At 39.4% G+C, this 18,738-nt stretch overlaps 1 protein-coding gene and 1 long non-coding RNA gene across 4 annotated transcripts in view; both read left to right on the forward strand.

Annotated features, from left to right (window-relative positions):
* fxr2 (FMR1 autosomal homolog 2) overlaps window positions 1-2,244 on the forward strand; it is a 156,363-nt gene extending 154,119 nt beyond the window's left edge. Inside the window, exons 16-17 of one of the 2 annotated variants that reach the window (XM_067399868.1) lie at window positions 767-818; window positions 851-2,244. In XM_067399868.1, coding sequence (XP_067255969.1) covers window positions 767-818; window positions 851-1,797 — 999 coding nt within the window. In that variant the 3' untranslated portion in view covers window positions 1,798-2,244. The remainder of the gene's footprint in view (window positions 1-766; window positions 819-850) is intronic. The other variant, XM_067399867.1, reaches the window with a different exon arrangement.
* Window positions 2,245-14,372: 12,128 nt separating this feature from the next.
* On the forward strand, window positions 14,373-18,119 carry LOC137030647 (uncharacterized). Of its 2 annotated transcripts, XR_010896449.1 has the most exons (4): window positions 14,373-14,936; window positions 15,928-16,009; window positions 16,891-17,006; window positions 17,324-18,119. It is a non-coding gene; the product is annotated as an uncharacterized lncRNA (long non-coding RNA). The 2 variants fall into 2 exon arrangements; XR_010896448.1 differs by lacking the exons at window positions 14,373-14,936; window positions 15,928-16,009 and adding an exon at window positions 16,577-16,826.
* The last annotated feature ends 619 nt before the right edge of the window (window positions 18,120-18,738 follow it).

Here is an 18,738-nt window from a genome sequence, read left to right on the forward strand (position 1 = left end):
TGTGTCGTCCAAAAATTCATAGTATAGCTCCTGGGTTACGCCGTTTGGCCTAGCTACCCAAACCACGTATTCCCGCTTACAAATCTAATCGGAGAGCAGTTCACCTGGTTTATCGATTGATGTGTAAAATTTGGAGCTATATCAACATTCTGATCCAATGTTGATTTGTAACCCGCGGCGAAGGAATCCCGCAAGCGTTACATATTCGCGTGCATTAAAGTTTGCACCAAAGGGACTGATTCCCAGAGTTGTGTACCCGTGAGTAAAACGGTACACATATATTTATGAAAGAATCCGCTGAGGTTCTATAGTTGTAATCGTGACCGTGCAGTTAAAACAGCGTAAGGGTCAGAACCCCACAAAGCGCTCGTTTTTATATCACGAATTAAAGAAAGGGGATGCAGTAACTCTGACCAGACGCCAGAGGGCAGTCTGCTCAGGTGTGCCACCCCTCCCAGCTGCTCAACGCTGCTGCCTGCCAGCTGTCTGATCTACGCTCGGAGCTTCGTGGAGTTTATCCTAAATCCTTCTCTTTATTCCTATTCACATAATATAACTTTCTTATTTTTCACTAGATTACTTAACCTATTGCATAGTATTACTAAACGGAACGATTTATTACTAGCAATCCACCAGCGTAATCACCTAGTGTTAGCCATAGCCTGCTAGCTACCGTCTACTTTCTTTTTTTCCTCTAAACCAACCTTCCTTGTCGATTGAATGGCGGATTTATCCGATGTATGTTATTCTGATCTGTCCTCGCCAGATCGGGAAGCTGTGGAGACGTTGCTGCCCGGCATTCATCGATCCACCGCGAGGTACAGCGTCCCGCACATCACCCTCGCCCCAGGCACCGGCAAGCGACCGAGACATCCAGCCAGCGAGTCCCGTGTGCGTTGCAGTTTTTCGGACGGCGTTCATCAAACACACGGTCAGTCATGTCCGACGATTATCATGTGTAGTAAATGCAACATGTACAGTTTAGCTCTTTCTGTCAGCAGTGAGACTTACACATGTGATAAATGCAGGGATATTGTCAGGCTGACAGAGAGAATCTCAGAATTAGAGACACGCATCCAAACTTTAATTGAGGATAGTGAGAATGAAAGGGCCTTAGATACTGCTTTGGATGCGACTAGCCTAGTAAACACTACACATTCGGTTCCGGTTGTAGAAGCCGCGCAGCAGGCTAACTGGGTGACTGTGAGGCTGCATAATGGCAAGAACAAACACCACTCTTCCGTTCCGATTAGAACATCAAACAGGTTCTCCCCACTCAGTGACGCACCGACTGAGAATCCTGTTGAAAGTGCCCTAGTAATTGGCGATTCTATTACACAGAACGTGAAAATAGAGACACCAGCCACCATAGTCACATGTTTGCCGGGGGCCAGAGCACCTGACATCAAAGCAAATTTAAAAGTGCTGGCTAATGCTAAACGTAAATATTCTAAAATCATTATCCACGTCGGCACAAATGATGTTCGACTTCGCCAGTCGGAGATCACTAAAATTAACATTAAAGAGGTGTGTGAACTCGCAAATTCAATGTCAGCAAAAGTAATTTGTTCTGGCCCTCTTCCTGTTCGTCGGAGTGATGAGATAGTTAGCTGGTTATCATCACTCAATGGCTGGCTGTCTAAGTGGTGTGCGCAGAATAATATAGGTTTCATAGACAATTGGAAAAGCTTTTGGGGCAGACCTGATCTGTTGAAAAGAGATGGTATTCATCCCTCCCGGGATGGTGCTGCTCTTCTCTCTAGAAATTTGGCAAATAGTCTTAGAGCTGAAACATGACAAACCAGGGCCCAGATCAGGACGCAGACAAACTGGCTAAACCGACCGTCTGCTAGCCGCCTCACGTCACAGAACTCAGATAATTCACAGCACATAGAAACACTTTCACCTAGATATTATCACATAGAGACTGTGTCTGTACCTCGAACTAGTAAATACAAAAAACTTCCGAAACCTTTTAAGGGTAAAAATTTAATTGATGTTCAAAAAATGAAAATCACAGATAAATCAGATAAACAAATGATAAAGCTTGGGTTACTGAATATTAGATCTATTTCTTCAAAAGCACTTATTGTAAATGAAATTATCACAGACAATAAACTAGACTTGCTGTGTTTGACAGAAACCTGGCTAAAACCAGACGATTACATTACTTTAAATGAATCTAGTCCTCAAGGTTATGATTATCGACACAATCCTCGACAGAAAGGCAAAGGGGGAGGTGTTGCTGTAATTTATAGTAATATATTCAGAATCATTCAAAAGAATTTCAAATATAATTCCTTTGAAGTGATGGTGCTTTATGTAACATTATGTAAGTTGACATTTGTGCTGGCTACTGTATACAGGCCACCAGGGCACCATACTGACTTTATCAAAGAATTTGCTGAGTTTCTATCAGAGTTAGTACTGGCTGCGGATAAAGTCCTTGTTGTTGGTGATTTTAATATCCATGTAGATAATAATAAAGACGCATTTGGATTGGCATTTGCAGATATTTTAAACTCTATTGGAGTTAGACAACACGTGTCAGGACCCACTCATTGTCGTAATCATACCCTAGATCTAATACTGTTGCATGGAATAGATATTGATGCTGTTGAAATTCTACAGCAGAGCGATGATATATCAGATCATTATTTAGTCTCGTGTATAATACAATTAGCCAAGGCTACAAAACCACCACCCAGCCATAAATATTGTAGAACAATCACGTCTGCCACTAAAGATTGCTTTATAAATAATCTCCCCGAGCAGTTTCATCGCCTTAGTATACCTGACAACTTAGAAGAACTCGATGCTGCAACAGAAACTATTGGCTCTCTCTTTTCCAGCACATTAGATGCGGTCGCTCCTTTACGTCTAAAGAAGATTAAGGAAACTAATCCAACGCCGTGGTATGATGAGCACACTCGGGCTCTAAAACAAGCTGTTAGAAAAGCTGAACGTAGTTGGAAGAAAACAAAACTAGAAGTTTTTCGCCTTTCGTGGAAAGAAAAAATGATTGAGTACAGAACGGCTATAAGAAATGCTAGATCTACTTATTTTTCAAATCTCTTAATAGAAAACAAACATAATCCTAGGTATTTATTTGACACAGTGGCTAAATTAACTAGAAACAGAGATTCAACTGCTGACGTTTCCATAGAGCACAGCAGTAATGACTTTATGAACTTCTTTACTTGCAAGATTGATCATATTAGAGAGAAAATTATAAACATGCAACCGTCTACAGTTTCTCTTCAGACAGTGCACTGTAGTGTCCCTGAGGTAAAACTAGAATCATTCGCCGCTATAGGAGAGGAAGAATTATCTAAACTTATCAAATCATCAAAATCAACGACATGTATGTTAGACCCAATGCCGACTAAACTACTGAAAGAAATGCTTCCAGAGGTCGTAGGTCCACTTCTTGATATAATTAATTCATCTTTAACACTAGGACACGTGCCAAAAACCTTTAAGCAGGCTATTATCAAACCTCTTATTAAAAAACCTCAACTAGATCCGAGAGATTTAGTAAATTACAGGCCAATCTCGAATCTACCTTTTCTGTCAAAGATACTAGAAAAGGCAGTTTCAACACAACTGTGTTCCTTTTTAGAAAGAAATGGAATCTGTGAGGATTTCCAGTCAGGATTTAGACCATACCATAGTACTGAGACTGCTCTCACAAACGATCTACTCCTATCATCCGATCGTGGCTGTATTTCTCTATTAGTGTTATTAGATCTCAGTGCTGCTTTTGACACTATCGATCATAACATTCTTTTAAAAAGACTTGAAAACTATATTGGCATTAGTGGAATTGCTTTGGCATGGTTCAAATCATACTTATCTGACCGTTATCAGTCTGTGGTAGTTAATGAAGAGATGTCGTATCGATCACAGGTTAAATATGGGGTACCACAAGGCTCAGTATTAGGACCGTTGCTTTTCACTCTGTACATGCTGCCCTTAGGAGAGATAATTAGGAAGCATGGTGTTAGTTTTCACTGCTACGCTGACGATACTCAGCTCTATATTTCCTCGCGCCCTGACGAAACCTACAAATTCACAAAACTAACAGAATGCATAGCTGACATTAAAAACTGGATGACAAGAAATTTCTTATCATTAAATTCAGAAAAAACTGATTTCCTAATCTTTGGACCAAAAACTTCCTCACGAAAAAACCTTGAATACTCTCTAACACTTGACGGGTGCTCCATTAAACCTTCGTCCTCAGTTAGGAACCTGGGTGTGCTCTTTGATACCAATCTTTCATTTGAAAGTCATGTTTCTAGTATCTGTAAAACCGCCTTCTTCCATCTAAAAAATATATCTAAATTACGACATATGCTCTCAATGACAAATGCGGAACAGTTGGTTCATGCATTCATGACCTCAAGACTAGATTATTGTAACGCTCTACTGGGTGGTTGTTCTGCTCGGCTTTTAAACAAACTACAGTTGGTCCAAAATGCGGCAGCTAGAGTTCTTACTGGAACCAGAAAGTATGACCATATTAGCCCAGTTCTGTCAACATTACATTGGCTCCCTATTAAACATCGTATAGATTTTAAAATCTTGCTACTTACTTATAAAGCTCTAAATGGTTTAGCTCCCCAGTACCTTAGTGAGCTCTTAATGCATTATAGTCCTTCACGTTTATTGCGATCTCAGAATTTAGGCCAGTTGATAATACCCAGAATATCAAAATCAACTGAAGGCGGCAGATCCTTTTCCTATTTAGCACCTAAACTCTGGAACAATCTTCCTAGCATTGTTCGGGAAGCAGACACACTCTGTCAGTTTAAAGCTAGACTAAAAACACATCTCTTTGCTCTTGCATACACATAACACATTATCAATACATTAACATTTTTCAAATCCGTTAAAGGATTGTTACGCTGCAATAATTAGGTCGGCCGGAACCGAGAACATTTCCTATAACACTAGATATACCTGTACATCAGAATAAGAATGGCATCTACGCTAATATCTGTCTCTCCGCTTATCCTGAGGTTTGCCGGGTGCTGGATCCAGGCCGTATCCAGATCAGATGGAGAACCTGCGTCTGGACCTGACTACAACGTAGCCCAGGAGACAATGGGCCTAAAGATCCAATTCTGGCTGCATCTATAATTCAGATTTTTAATCCCCGTATCCGCTTACATATCTTTATATATAATCGATTTTTAATCTCTATAATAAAAATGTACAATTCAGATGTTGATCTCCATATACATTTACATATATATATATCTTCCAAGGGGTTTTTTCCCTCCTAGGACTTTTTTCCCAGTGCTAGCACGTTGGGTTTTTCTCCTAGGGGTTTTTTTCCACCCCTGGAAGTCAGCCGACATTGGCTTAATGTAGCACCATCTTGTATATGTTACATATTACCACGCTTGTTTGTACAGTTTTAACCACTTCCCTTTTTTTCTGTGCTTCTAATATGTAAAGCTGCTTTGAAACAATTACCAATTGTAAAAGCGCTATATAAATAAATTTGACTTGACTTGACTTGACTTGACATCTCCGGTGACCACGCGCTGCCATCGCGCTCAGCCTCGGGACCGCCATCTTCCAGCGAAACTCACTATCAAGTCCTCAGTTTAAGCCAACGAACTGCACCAGCGCTAACCTGAAATTCGACACACACAACCAATGCAAGTATACTGCCGTTTCTCAATCTTAGATGATGAAACTGATTTCCGTGCTGGCTTAGGACTGGTTGTGAGTTTGCTACTTGCCTTCTCTCTTTCCTTCTCTACTTCCACTCTTGTACATAGGTGTGTATATTCTTGTATATATATTTAGACGTATAACCTCTGTATCCGTAGTTTGCATATATTAAAAAGTTATTCACGCTCAATTGTTCTGTTTGTTCTTTCAGCTGAAAACCAAGTCACTTTAACGCTTTTCGATCGCTTTATGCTTTGATGCAAGTTATTTTCACGGCCAGAGAATAATGTTTATAATATTCTGTGACGGACTTAGTTTGCTGGACAAACGAACAGTTTCTCTAAATAATTATTAAACCAGAACTAATCATATATGTAATTGATTATAATTCGTTGTAATTGATTTACAATATATGTTTAATTCCCTGTTGGGTCGATATATGAATCATAATTTATTCATAACCTTATGAATTATTATATTCATATTTCATCCATAAATTGATTAATAACCGCTACATTCGTTACACTGGACTACTGTAATGCTCTCTTGGCTGGCCTTCCAGCATGCACTGTCAAGCCTCTACAACTGATCCAGAATGCTGCAGCAAGACTGGTCTTCAACGAACCGAAGAGAGCGCATGTCATTCCTCTCTTCATCAGTCTGCATTGGCTGCCAGTAGCTGCTCGCATTCAATTCAAGGCTCTGATGTTTGCCTACAGAACGACCACTGGCTCTGCACCGCTATATCTTAACTCACTACTTCAGACTTATGCGCCCCCCAGAAACTTGCGTTCTGCAAGTGAACGGCGTCTTGTGGTGCCATCACAAAATGGCACAAAATCGCTCTCAAGGACCTTGTCCGGGTCTGTTCCTGGCTGGTGAAATGACCTGCCACGCTCTATCCGAGCAGCTGAATCTTTAGCCATTTTCAAAAAAATGCTAAAAACGTATATTTTTCGCCAGCACTTGACCCAGTAATAGTTTTTTTTTTTTTTTTTTTTTTTTTTTATTCCTTGCTACGAGCACTTTACTATCATAACTGTGACTTCACTCAGCACTTATGTACTGTTGTTCTCATGTTGATTTGATTGATTTTACTATTCTCATTTGTAAGTCGCTTTGGATAAAAGCGTCTGCTAAATGACTAAATGTAAATGTAATGTAAATGATAAATTTACCCATTTAATATCATAAGGAATCCAAGGCCCACTTTATGGCTAAACACTCCTTTTCTACCGTCGAATAGCGTACCTCTCTCGGAAACAGTTTATGACTGACGTAAGCCACCGCCCATCGGCTCTCTGGTTGTCCTTGCAATAGGAAGGCTCCTACTCCTCTCTCAAAGGCATCAGTCTGAACAATAAAGGGTCGATTAAAGTCAGGATTGTGCAGCATAGTGTCAGTTGTCAAAGCTCCCTGGATGTCCCGGAAGACTTTCAATCTCTCCTCAGTCCACTGCAGTTGGTTTGGGCAACATGCCCCCACCATGCCCGTTAGTGAAGCAGCCCTGCTGGAAAAGTTAGGGACAATGCGATAGTAAAATCCAGCCATACCCAAAAAAGATCGCAGGTCCTTGCGTGTCTGAGGCACCACACACTTCTCCAAGGCTTGAACTTTCTTCACCTGTAGTCATACAGTGACATAGCCCAGGTATTTAGTCTCTTGTTTAGCTACAGCACACTTATTTGCATTGACAGTGAGGCCAGCCTGCTGAAGGCACTGTAAGACTTCCCGGAGATGCTGCACATGTTCCTCCCAGGTATTACTGTAAACGACAATATCATCAAGATAGGCAGCAACAAAAGGTAAACCACGTACTTGGTCTATTAACCTCTGAAACGTTGCCATGGCCCCATGAAGGCTGAAAGGTAACACTTTAAAATGGAAGAGGCCACCTGGTGTTCTGAATGCAGCCAAGGGTCATGAGGACTGAGTCAGTGGAATTTGCCAATACCCTTTAGAAAGGTACATAGTTGACAGATATTTGGATTGGCCAAAATGATCAGTTAAGTCACTTAGGCGAGGGGTAAGGTAGGAATCAAGCTGAGATACTGAGTTCAGATATTGTAAATCAATACAGAATTTAACACTCCCATCCTTCTTTGGCACAAGGACTATGGGATGACACCACTCACTATTCAAAGGCTCAATAATGCCCAAGTGGAGCATAAGATCTACCTCTTCCTGCAAGGTCACCTGGAATCGCTCAGGTATTCTATAGCTCTGGCGTTTCACGGCAGCATCCGGTTTCAGTACTACATCACGCTTAGTCAAGTTGGTAAACCCAGGATATTCAGAAAATACCTTCGAAGAGAGCTTGTGACCTGTGACCGCTGAGAAATCTGTTAGATGATCAAGCCTTATGTCCCCAGAAACTGGCTGTGGCAGACTCTGCTCATCCGATTCTTCCTCTTCAACACAGCGAACCATCGGTGACTGTCAAGTCACCTTTATATAGTGCTTTTTACAATGCAGATTGTGTCAAAGCAGCTTTACAGTGATAACTTGTATATAATTTTGGCTGCACAGGAGCTCTTAAAGAAAATTATGTCATCGTCCATCATAAGTAAATTCAGTATTGATCCATTTGGTTGTAAGAATCAATAGTTATTTTAGTTCATTTATCTATATCAGCACTGGAGTGAACAATGATGTCATCATCCAGCTCAGTTCAGTTCACATACAATGGTGTCAATGCAGGCAGATCAAAACACTGTTGAATATCAAATGTCAAGTGTCCCCAACTAAGCAAACCATAGGCGACAGCAGCAAGGAACCCAAACTCCATCAGGTGACATAATGACAAACAGGTGTTATAATGGAGAAAAAAAACCTTGGGAGAACCCAGGCTCAGTCGGGGGCCAGTTCTCCTCAGCGAACAGTGCTTTATGATGATTCAGGCAGCTATCATAAATCCGATTGGGATCGCAACAGTCAAAGTATTTATTCCAGTTCCATCCAGTTGAGGATCTTATTCATCACGCCGGTATGGACAGTTTGTTGAGGAAATGCGCCACTGGCTGTCGTGTCGATGAGGCCTTCACAGTGGATAATCTAGTTGAATCAATCTCTGCTGACACTTCAGGGCTGCGTTGTCAAGGCGCAGGTCCTCAATCTCACCTGGATATGGCCCGGATCCGGCTGACTAAGGTAAACCTCGGGATAAATAGAGAGACTTATATTAGCATAGATGCCATTCTTCTTCTGATGTAACGAGTACATCTGGTGTTATAGGAAGCATTCCCAGTTCTGGCGGACCTAATTTATGCAGCCTAACAATCCTTTAACGGATTTGAAAACATAAATTGATAATGCGTTATGTGCATGCCAGGTTAAAGGGATGCGTTTTTAGTCTAGATTTAAACTGACTGAGTGTGTCTGCTTCCCGAACAATGCTAGGAAGATTGTTCCAGAGTTTAGTTGCCAAATAGGAGAAGGATCTACCGCCTGCGGTTGATTTTGATATTCTAGGTATTATCAGCTGGCCTGAATTTTGAGATTGCAATAGACGTGAAGGACTATGATGCGTTAAGAGCTCGCTCAGGTACTGGGGAACTAAACCATTTAGTGCTTTGTAAGTAATTAGCAAGATTTTAAAATCTATATGTTTAACAGGAAGCCAATGCAGTGTTGACAGAACTGGGCTAATACGGTCATACTTCCTAGTTCTAGTAAGAACTCTAGCTGCTGCGTTTTGTATGAGCTGTAGTTTATTTATCAAGCGAGCAGGGCAACCACCCAGGAGATCGTTACAGTAATTTAGCCCTGAGGTCATGAACGCATGAACTAACTGTCCTGCATTTTTCATTGAGAGCATACGTCGTAGTTTTGATATATTTTTTAAGACGGAAGAATGCGGTTTTACAGATGCAAGAAACATGGCTTTCAAATGAAAGATTGCTATCAAAGAGCACACCCAGGTTCCTAACTGACGACTTAGACTTAACAGAGCAGCCATCGGGTGTTAGAGAGTAATTCTTGGTTATTACGTGAAGACTTTTTGGTCCAAAAATTAGAATCTCTGTTTTTTTCTGAGTTTAGTAGTAGGAAATTACTGGTCATCCAATTTTTAATATCAGCTATGCATTCCGTTAATTTTGTGAATTGGTAAGTTTTGTCAGGGCGCGAAGAAATATAGAGCTGAGTATCATCAGCGTAACAGTGAAAACTAACGGCATGCTTCCTAATGATATCTTCTAAGGGTAGCATGTAGAGAGTGAAAAGCATCGGTCCTAGTACTGAGCCTTTCGGTACGCCATATTGAACTTGTGATCGATATGACATCTCTTTGTTTACTACTACAAACTGATAACGGTCAGATAAGTATGATTTAAACATGACAATGCAATTCCACTAATGCCAACATCATTTTTGAGTCTATTTAAAAGAATTTTGTGATCGATAGTGTTGAATGCAGCACTAAGATCCAATAACACTAATAGAGAGATACAACCATGATCTGATGATAAGAGCAGATCATTTGTAACTCTGATGAGAGCAGTCTCAGTACTATGGTACAGTCTAAATCCTGACTGGAAACCCTCACAGATACCATTTCTTTCTAAAAAGGAACATATTTATGATGAAACTGCCTTTTCTAGTATTTTTGACAGAAAAGGAAGATTTGAGATTGGCCTGTAATTGACTAATTCTCTAGGATCAAGTTGTGTTTTTTTAATGAGAGGTTTAATAATAGCCAGCTTAAAAGTTGCTGGTACATATCCTAATGATAAAGATGAATTAATGATATTAAGAAGAGGATCCATGATCCTCTGGAAGCATCTCTTTCAATAGTTGGCATAGGGTCTAGCATACACTGCCCTAGAAAAGTGGGGTTTTGGACAATATTGGCATGAATCCTTTTTAATTTGTGATAATTTTGCACTGATAAGGGACAACACAAACTACAAAAAACATTTTATTATATAAACAGTTAATAACTTAAATTTTTGATTCTTCAAAATATCCACCATTAGCAATTATCTGACCTATACTGGGTTCTAATTGGTTCATTGTATTCTAAACTTAATTGGCAATCAATTGTTGAAGCTATTAACAATCAATTGTTGTGCTGACCCAAAAATCTTTTACAAACCTGGGCCAAGTTTAAACCACTAACCAGGCATCACAGCTGGCAAAGGGGCATGTCTGACTTTCACATGTATATATTTCCATTATTATGTAATCAAAATGAAAATTATTATTGCTGGTCTTCAATTATAATGGCAAGTTACTGTAATGTATTTCCACCAAAAAAATGATAAGGATTTATGCTGATATCATAAAACACACAAAAGATGGAAGGTGAGATGGATCAATGGTCTAAGGCTACAAAGCATATGATTACTGAAGAATTAAACAAAGTGGAGACTACTGTTGTTTCTGAAGTACGTTTCCTGGTTCAACAGCTTCAAGCAGAAGTTCAGCAGGACCTCAAGGCCACTTTTCGGTGTCTGAAAAACAAGAACAGTCCAACAAAGACTTTCATCAGTACAAAAATCAAATGGATGACTTCTGTATCAACACTCAAAAATTCCAGTCAGACTTGTCTGACCAACTTCACACACACAGATGAAAGAGATTAAAGAGATGCCTACTCACCAACAGAAAGTATCTTCAACCAGTATTCATGTGTCGCCAAGCTCAGTACCACTTACTACCACCCCATCTGTACCTATAGCAAAAAGTGATCACCTACGACTTACCTTTCCCTCCTTTGGAAAACCAACTGATGATCCAGATCCTTTGAACTATTTGACTCAATGTCATGATTTCCTGGCATTGCATCCATTGTCTGATGTGGATTTATTAGCTTTTTTCTGTACAGTTTTGTATTGAACTGTCCGCGACTGGTGGGATGTGGCACGGACATCTGTATTCACCTGGACTGAATTTGAGGCAGCTTTCCTTTCTTCATTTCTTTCTGAAGATTGAGGATGAGTTGGCGGAAAGAGTCAGAAGAAGAACTCAAGATGAGGAAAAACACATTAGGGATTTTGCTTATTCATAAATGGAAGGCAACATTAACAGAGAGTGAAATTGTGAAAATGATTCTCAAAAGTATTAAACCTCACCTTACCAGCCAGCTCCGCAATCGAGTATTTACCGTGGAGGAGTTGGTTAAGCTAGATCATCAACTGGAGAAAGACTATGAGCAGCAACTCCAATATGAGAGCAGTTTACACCACAAACAACAGTCTATGTCATCTCAAGCACCTGTAATTCAACAGATGGATAAGATTCTAGTTCAGTGCTGGCGGTGTAAGGGTCACCTTCCTCCAGGGAATTGTCCTGGTTATGCTTCCTCTTCAAAGCAAACATTTCATCAGCCACAGCAATCCCAGAGTAAGAGACCACACCAAGGTCCAAAAAACGGTGGTCCACCCTCCAATAATGCCGTCTCAGCTACAAATACAGCACCTATGTCAAAAACGAATCCTGTTACTGACAACCCACAATGTGCAGTACCACAACAACTCGTTGTTCCAATTAATATTGGTGTCTGGAAAGGTAAAGCCACCCTCATACATGAGAGTTTGTGGAAAGAGCTTAACCCCCAAGAGGGTCTTCAACCATGGACCTCAGGACCTCTCTATCTAGCGAATGGCGAGGCTGAAGTTCTTACCGCAACATCTTTGACATATTTAGCAGTCTTAGGCCTGGACTTTATCTTCCTAAGTGGTCTTCAAATCAATATTGCTGATGGGAAGTATTTTTATAAATGCGTACCTGAAGTGGAATACTTCTTCCAACCAGGACAAGCAAGCATACCTAACAGTAGAGTTCTATGTCCACCAAAAACAAAGCGGTGTGAATGTTCACTACAAAATCTATCTCTACTGAGCGCTGTTCCACCACCTCAACTCCCGTTGGTATCACAAGAGACTGATTCTACCCTTATAGAGGATAATTGTTTAATTGACGAAGCAATCAAGGAAGCAACCTTGTCTCCTAATGATGAAGTGCAGTTACACTAGATCTTGGAATCACATCCAATGGTGTGCACTCGTCGGCCAGGACGAACAAATGTTCTTCAACACAGCTTATACATCAATCAACAAGTACCTATCAAACAGCGACCTTATCGGCTCACTCCTGTGAAGCAAGCCATTGTTAAAGAACAGTTGAACGCTGGAATCATAGAACCCTCACATTCCGCACGGGCTCCACCAGTTGTTTTAGTTCCCAAAAAAGATGGAAGTCTCAGATTCTGTGTGGATTATCAAAAGGTCAATGCCCTCACAGAAAGTGATGCTTACAGAACCCAATGCCCTCACAGAAAGTGATGCTTACACCTTGCCTAACATCACAGAGATTTTAGAGTCCCTCTCTGGTGCATCCATTTTCTCAACTTTGGATCTTAACCCTCAGGGGTCTGAGGATTTTTGGGGCCCTGGAGAAGTTTTGACATGCCCTGACATTCAAAACCTGACATTTCAATGTTTTTTTAGACACAAGTCAAATTTTTTTGTGATTAGTATTCACTAAGTTACAGTTCATTTTCTGAGAACTATCAGATTGGACTTTGTTCAGAGGGAGACGAGAGATCACGCATCATGTTTGTTTTCTTTATTTTACAAAAAGCACAACATTTTGTTTTTACTCCGTGTACACAAATAAAAGAAAATATTCCACATATTAAAATGGTGTATAGCTCTTAATTGTATGTGCAACATTGACAGAATATTTTGAGTCTCTTTCACCCTGGTTAGAAAAAAAAATGCGGTGATCACGCCGGCGTGACCGCCGACTGGCTGGTATCATCGATTCGTCCCAAACTTCTCGAGGATCGTTGAACCTCTTAATACCTTGAAAAAGAAAGGTCATCCATTTCAATGAATGTCACAGTGTCAAAAGGCCTTTGACTGTTTGAAAGTTTTTCTGACATCTTCACCCATTTTGGGACATCCCAACCTTCAGTTACCTTTCACGGTATACACTGATGCAAGCGAAACTGGCTTAGGTGCTGTGCTGATGCAGCGGAAGGAGCAAGGCAGTGAAGAAGTACGCCAGTCGAACCTTAAATAAAGCAGAGGTTAACTACTCCACCACAGAGAAGGAGTGTCTAGCAGTAGTTTGGGCACTTGAGAAATGGCAGCACTATCTGGAACATCGATTGTTCACCGTTGTCACCGATCATTCTTCCTTGCAGTGGGTAATGAGCTCCACTAAAACAACTAGTCAACTCCTTCGATGGGCTCTCCGTCTACAAAGGTTTGAATTTGTGTTGGAATATCGGAAGGGAAAATTGAATGTTGCTCCCGATGCTCTGTCACAGATGTACCTCACTCACCTGAGTGTACACAAGTAAGAAGGATGATCCAGAATTTCCCATCACCCCAGACAGCATTTGGGACGAACAACATTGCGATCCTGAAATCACAAAAATATTTCAAGCACTGGCCAAAGATGAACGTGCTCAGAAGGAACAGTATGTAGTAGTCGAAGATAAGCTATATCCAGGGGCGTAGTAACCGGGGGGGACGGGGGGGACACGTCCCCCTCACTTTTAGAAACAGGTGATTCTGACCCCTGGTTTTTTTTTTTTTTTTTTTTTGGATCCAGCGTGAATATTTCCGGCACCGGCAGTGTTCTCTGATTTGTTACTTAGATTTGAGTGAACTAACATTCAGCCAATCACAGAGCGAATCATCTCTTGGAAGCGTCTGCTATGAGCTTCAAATCTCTTGTTGCTGTTGTGAGTTATCGTTCGTTCATTCACTTTGCTATTAGGCCGTCTGGGATAAAATGCACCCCAGAAAAAAGCAAAGGGCGATTACACCTTTTTTTCAAACACACACTGTAAGTATGTTACAGTATGTCGCGATGACACGAATCACGCGATAAAGTTTTCATGTTATGATTTAAACTAACTGTTACTGTAACGTCAAAAGACAACAGAACCCGTATGGACCTCGTCACGTCGCGCCGGATTCAGTGTGTTAAATGCTGTCCTACTTGTCGCTTTGTATAAAAGCGTCTGCTAAATGAGACGTAACAAATTATTGGTTTCTTCTGTCTTTTGTTGCCAACGTGCTGCTCGCGGAGTAGAATTATCCTTTCACAATAAATCAAATTTGTTTTGCACCGAATATCTTAAAATACTTTATCAAATTTAAAATATATATATTTTTATACTTTATGTAAATATTCTACTTTATGTCCTAACTGGTCTGTAGGAAGGGCAGGCTGTGACGTCACTGACAGAGAGAGGGGACAGTTGCTCAACCTCTCCAGAATGTGTACAGGTGAGATTTGTATAAAAAAAGCAGATTGACTATTTTAAGGCAGTGTTTTCTTAATTGGAACTGCTTGCCAATATTTTAAGGAATTACACATCAATTTAATTCCTTAAAACAAAAGATCAACCATCAATCACCTTTATTTATATAGTGCTTTTAATAATACAGATTGTGTCAAAGCACTGAACAGTATCAAATAGGAGAATAGAGTAATTTATAATGACACGATTAAACACTGAATTTCCAGTTTAAGGAATTTTATTATTGAATGCAGAGACGTCATTGTCTAGGTCAGCTCAGTTTAAATAGGATCTGTGTAATCAAATCAACGATAATCGCTAGAAAAAAAAGATAACATTTTCTATTTTATGTTAAAATTAGTTTTATGTATAAAGGCTGTGTGTTCCAATAGTGTCAACTACTGTATTAATTAATGTATAATTATAATTATATTAATTAATGTATATTAACGTATAATTCAGTTTGGAAGTTTTGTTTAAAAATCTAAAAATTTAGGTTTTATTGATATATTTTCATAAAATGTATGCTGTATAAAATTACTGTAGATGTAATCTGTATACTCATTTAACACAACTATTAAGAAGTAAGAAAAGTTATTGTTCAAATGTAGTGTAACTGAAATATTTTAAATATCATAAAATATCTTTATCTAAATAAAGTATAGATGGTCTCACATTGGTCTCAAAGTCCTGCAGTATTTTTAAATTTTGAGGATGATTTCACAAAAATAGGTTCCTGTAAGCTATCATGGCATGTTCCCAAAATTGCCACTAGGGTGCTGTAAAATGCCAATTGGTATTCTATTTAGAATTTATTATTATGAATATCAGCTTTGGGTCACATCACCATACAGCTGTCCCCCCCACTTTTAAAATGGCTGCTACGCCCCTGGCTATATCACATTGCTCACCAGGCTGATGGTAAAATTTACTACCACATTGTCATTCCTCACTGTCTTATATCTACCCTTCTCCAGTACTATCACTCCAGCCCTCTCAGTGGACACCTTGGAATCTTCAAAACCTACAAGAGAGTACAAGATGTTACCTTTTGGCATGGTATGTGGACTGACGTCAAATCGCCAGTGGACAAATTCCATTCCCACATGCACAGTCAAGTGGTTTTGCACTTTTAGAGTTGTCTTCGGCTGTTTTTTTTTTGTTTTTGTTTTTTTGTTTTGTTTTTTGTTTCTTGTGTCCTGTTCTCTGTGGAGGTGTTTGAGAAATGCACAATGTAACTGTCTTAAATGTGATAATTTAAGCTAAGGGTATGTTTGCTATGTTTGGGTATATGATTATTGTGATTCTTAGGTTTTTTTTATTCTAAAAAATACATTTGCAAATGAATTGATGTTTCCATATGAGTTTGATTTGATTCTGTCCTTTCAAGTTCCCCTCATATGTAACGGTGGTTTTTAAATGAGCTATCCAGAGTTAATTTATTGACAGGATTAAAGCCCTGTCTGGCGCCTGAGCAAATTAATAAATATATAAAATTATTACATTTTTAAAAGTTGAGGGGCTACCATCGCTACAAAGTCTGTATGGTTCCCTGGTGGCCTGTATACAGTAACTAGCACAAATGTCAACATAACATTACATAAAGCACCATCACTTGGAAGTAATTATATTTGAAAGACTTTTGAGTAATACTTGTGGTAGGGTGACACTAGGACCTGGGGGAGAATTGGTGAGGTACGATCGGAAAGGGGGTTGAGACCAATGATTGCCGCACATATTAATCAGGTGAATAACCATGTGAAAGGGAAGATAAATAATCAGAAAAACAACAGGAACGGGATGCGGGGCTCTTTGTTTGTTCGGGAGCGAGTTTATGCTTAATATAGCAGTGGATAACGTGAGCGGCTAAAGCAAGGTAGCACCTGTTTTGTTATGGGTTTGTTTGTTTTCTAATTATAATGTTATGTTCCTTGTTGCAGTATGTGATTCAGGAGCAGAACTGATGACTAATATTTCAGTGGATAGTACAACCAACTAAGAAAAGGACCGGGGCTGACGACTATTATATCAGAGCATGCACTACTAAGACAACAAGGTAGTAGCTGAATCTGTAGTTTGATTAATTGTTTTTGTTTTAGAAAATATTAATGTGTACATTTTTATTGTAGGACTGGCACCGATTGTTATCTGTTTATTTTAGAGTTTTGTATGCTATTGTGTAGCCGATGTGGGGTTTAATGAGTTAACTCGTTGTTAAGTGTTTGTTTTTTCTTAGTGTACTCTCAGGATATGTTGAGTCCTTCCTTTCGATAAATGTTCAACGTGTATTGGGAGGTAACAATAGATGGTTTTCATGAGAACGAATGGTAATCGTTGCGTTGTTGTTTTAAATGTTTTTGTGTTTGTTTTTAGGTTTCCCAGGCGGTTGCACTTGAGGGGCAGTGGGCGCACGTGTGGTGTTTTTGGTGGATGCAGTGGTTTGGTGTGTGGGTTTTTGTTACATCGTAAGTATTTGCTGTGGTGAATTGGTTTGGAGAATTATTAACTTTAACTCCACTTGTTCCTCAGTGTGCTGCCTGGTTTGTTTTTTTTTTTTTTTTTAATCTTTCTTTATTGTGTTTATGCTGGAGTGTATTTTAGTGTTTTAATAAAACTGCTGTGTAAAAGCTTGTTGTACTAAAATCATCTTGACTGCTGGTTTATTCCATACATGATATACCTGTAAGTTGGGCAAGGTTACATACTGTAGATATTACTATAAATTACAGCAACACCTCCCCCTTTGCCTTTCTGACAAGGATTGTGTCGATAATCGTAACCTTGAGGGCTAGACTCATTAAAGTATGGTAATTGTCTGGTTTTAGCCAGGTTTCTGTCAAACACAGCACATCTAGATTATTGTCTGTGATAATATAATTTACAATAAGTGCTTTTCAAGAAAGGGATCTAATATTCAGCAACCCAAGCTTTATCATTTGTTTATGTTGAACATCAATTAAATTTTACCCTTAAATTTTTACCCTGTCACTTCTCAGGACAGGGAACCCACTCCTTCAACAGGTTAATGTGCAAAACTTGAATGGAACGATCTTGACCAGGCATACTGATTTCATAGGTCGTAGGACCCAGGCATTTCTTGATTTCATAAGAACCTTGCCATTTGGCTAGCAGTTTACTCTCTTGACTGAGCAACATGACAAGTACCTTTTTTCCGACCTCCAAATTTCTCTCTCGAGCCAGAGGGTCATACCAGGTCTTCTGCTGTTCCCTGGCTTCCGCCAAATGATTCTGAGCCAAAGTAATCATTGTCTGCAAATGTTCCCTCATTCGTGGAACATAGGAGACAACACTGGTGGGCCCTTTTCTTTCAGGACTTCCTTCTCACATCTCCTGGAGCAGAGCCAATAGGACCCTGACATCACAGCCATACAAACAGTTCGAAAGGAGAAAAGCCTCCCTAGTGAAAAAAAGTATATTTTATTGTATTTTAAATATATTCCCTTTTTCTATAGTACACTGCAAATATACTAACAAAAAATTTACTATCGTTAAATATATAAAAAGTATATTAGTATCATATTTTCCCAATACAACTTTTAACACACTTTAAAATAATTGTACTTTAGTATATTTTCTAAAAAAATATATTTTAGAAAAACATACTTGAAGTGTAAGCTCAGTTTATTTTTTAAAAGTGTATTTATTTGCACTTTATAAAAATATATTTGAGGTATATTTTAACTGTGTGCTGAAAATGATCATTGAAACAATGCACTGAAAGTATATTTAAAAAATACATTATTTAATATCCTGAAGTTTTAGTGTAT

The sequence above is a fragment of the Chanodichthys erythropterus genome, chromosome 11 (genome assembly GCF_024489055.1).
Source record: "Chanodichthys erythropterus isolate Z2021 chromosome 11, ASM2448905v1, whole genome shotgun sequence".
NCBI lineage: Eukaryota > Metazoa > Chordata > Actinopteri > Cypriniformes > Xenocyprididae > Chanodichthys > Chanodichthys erythropterus.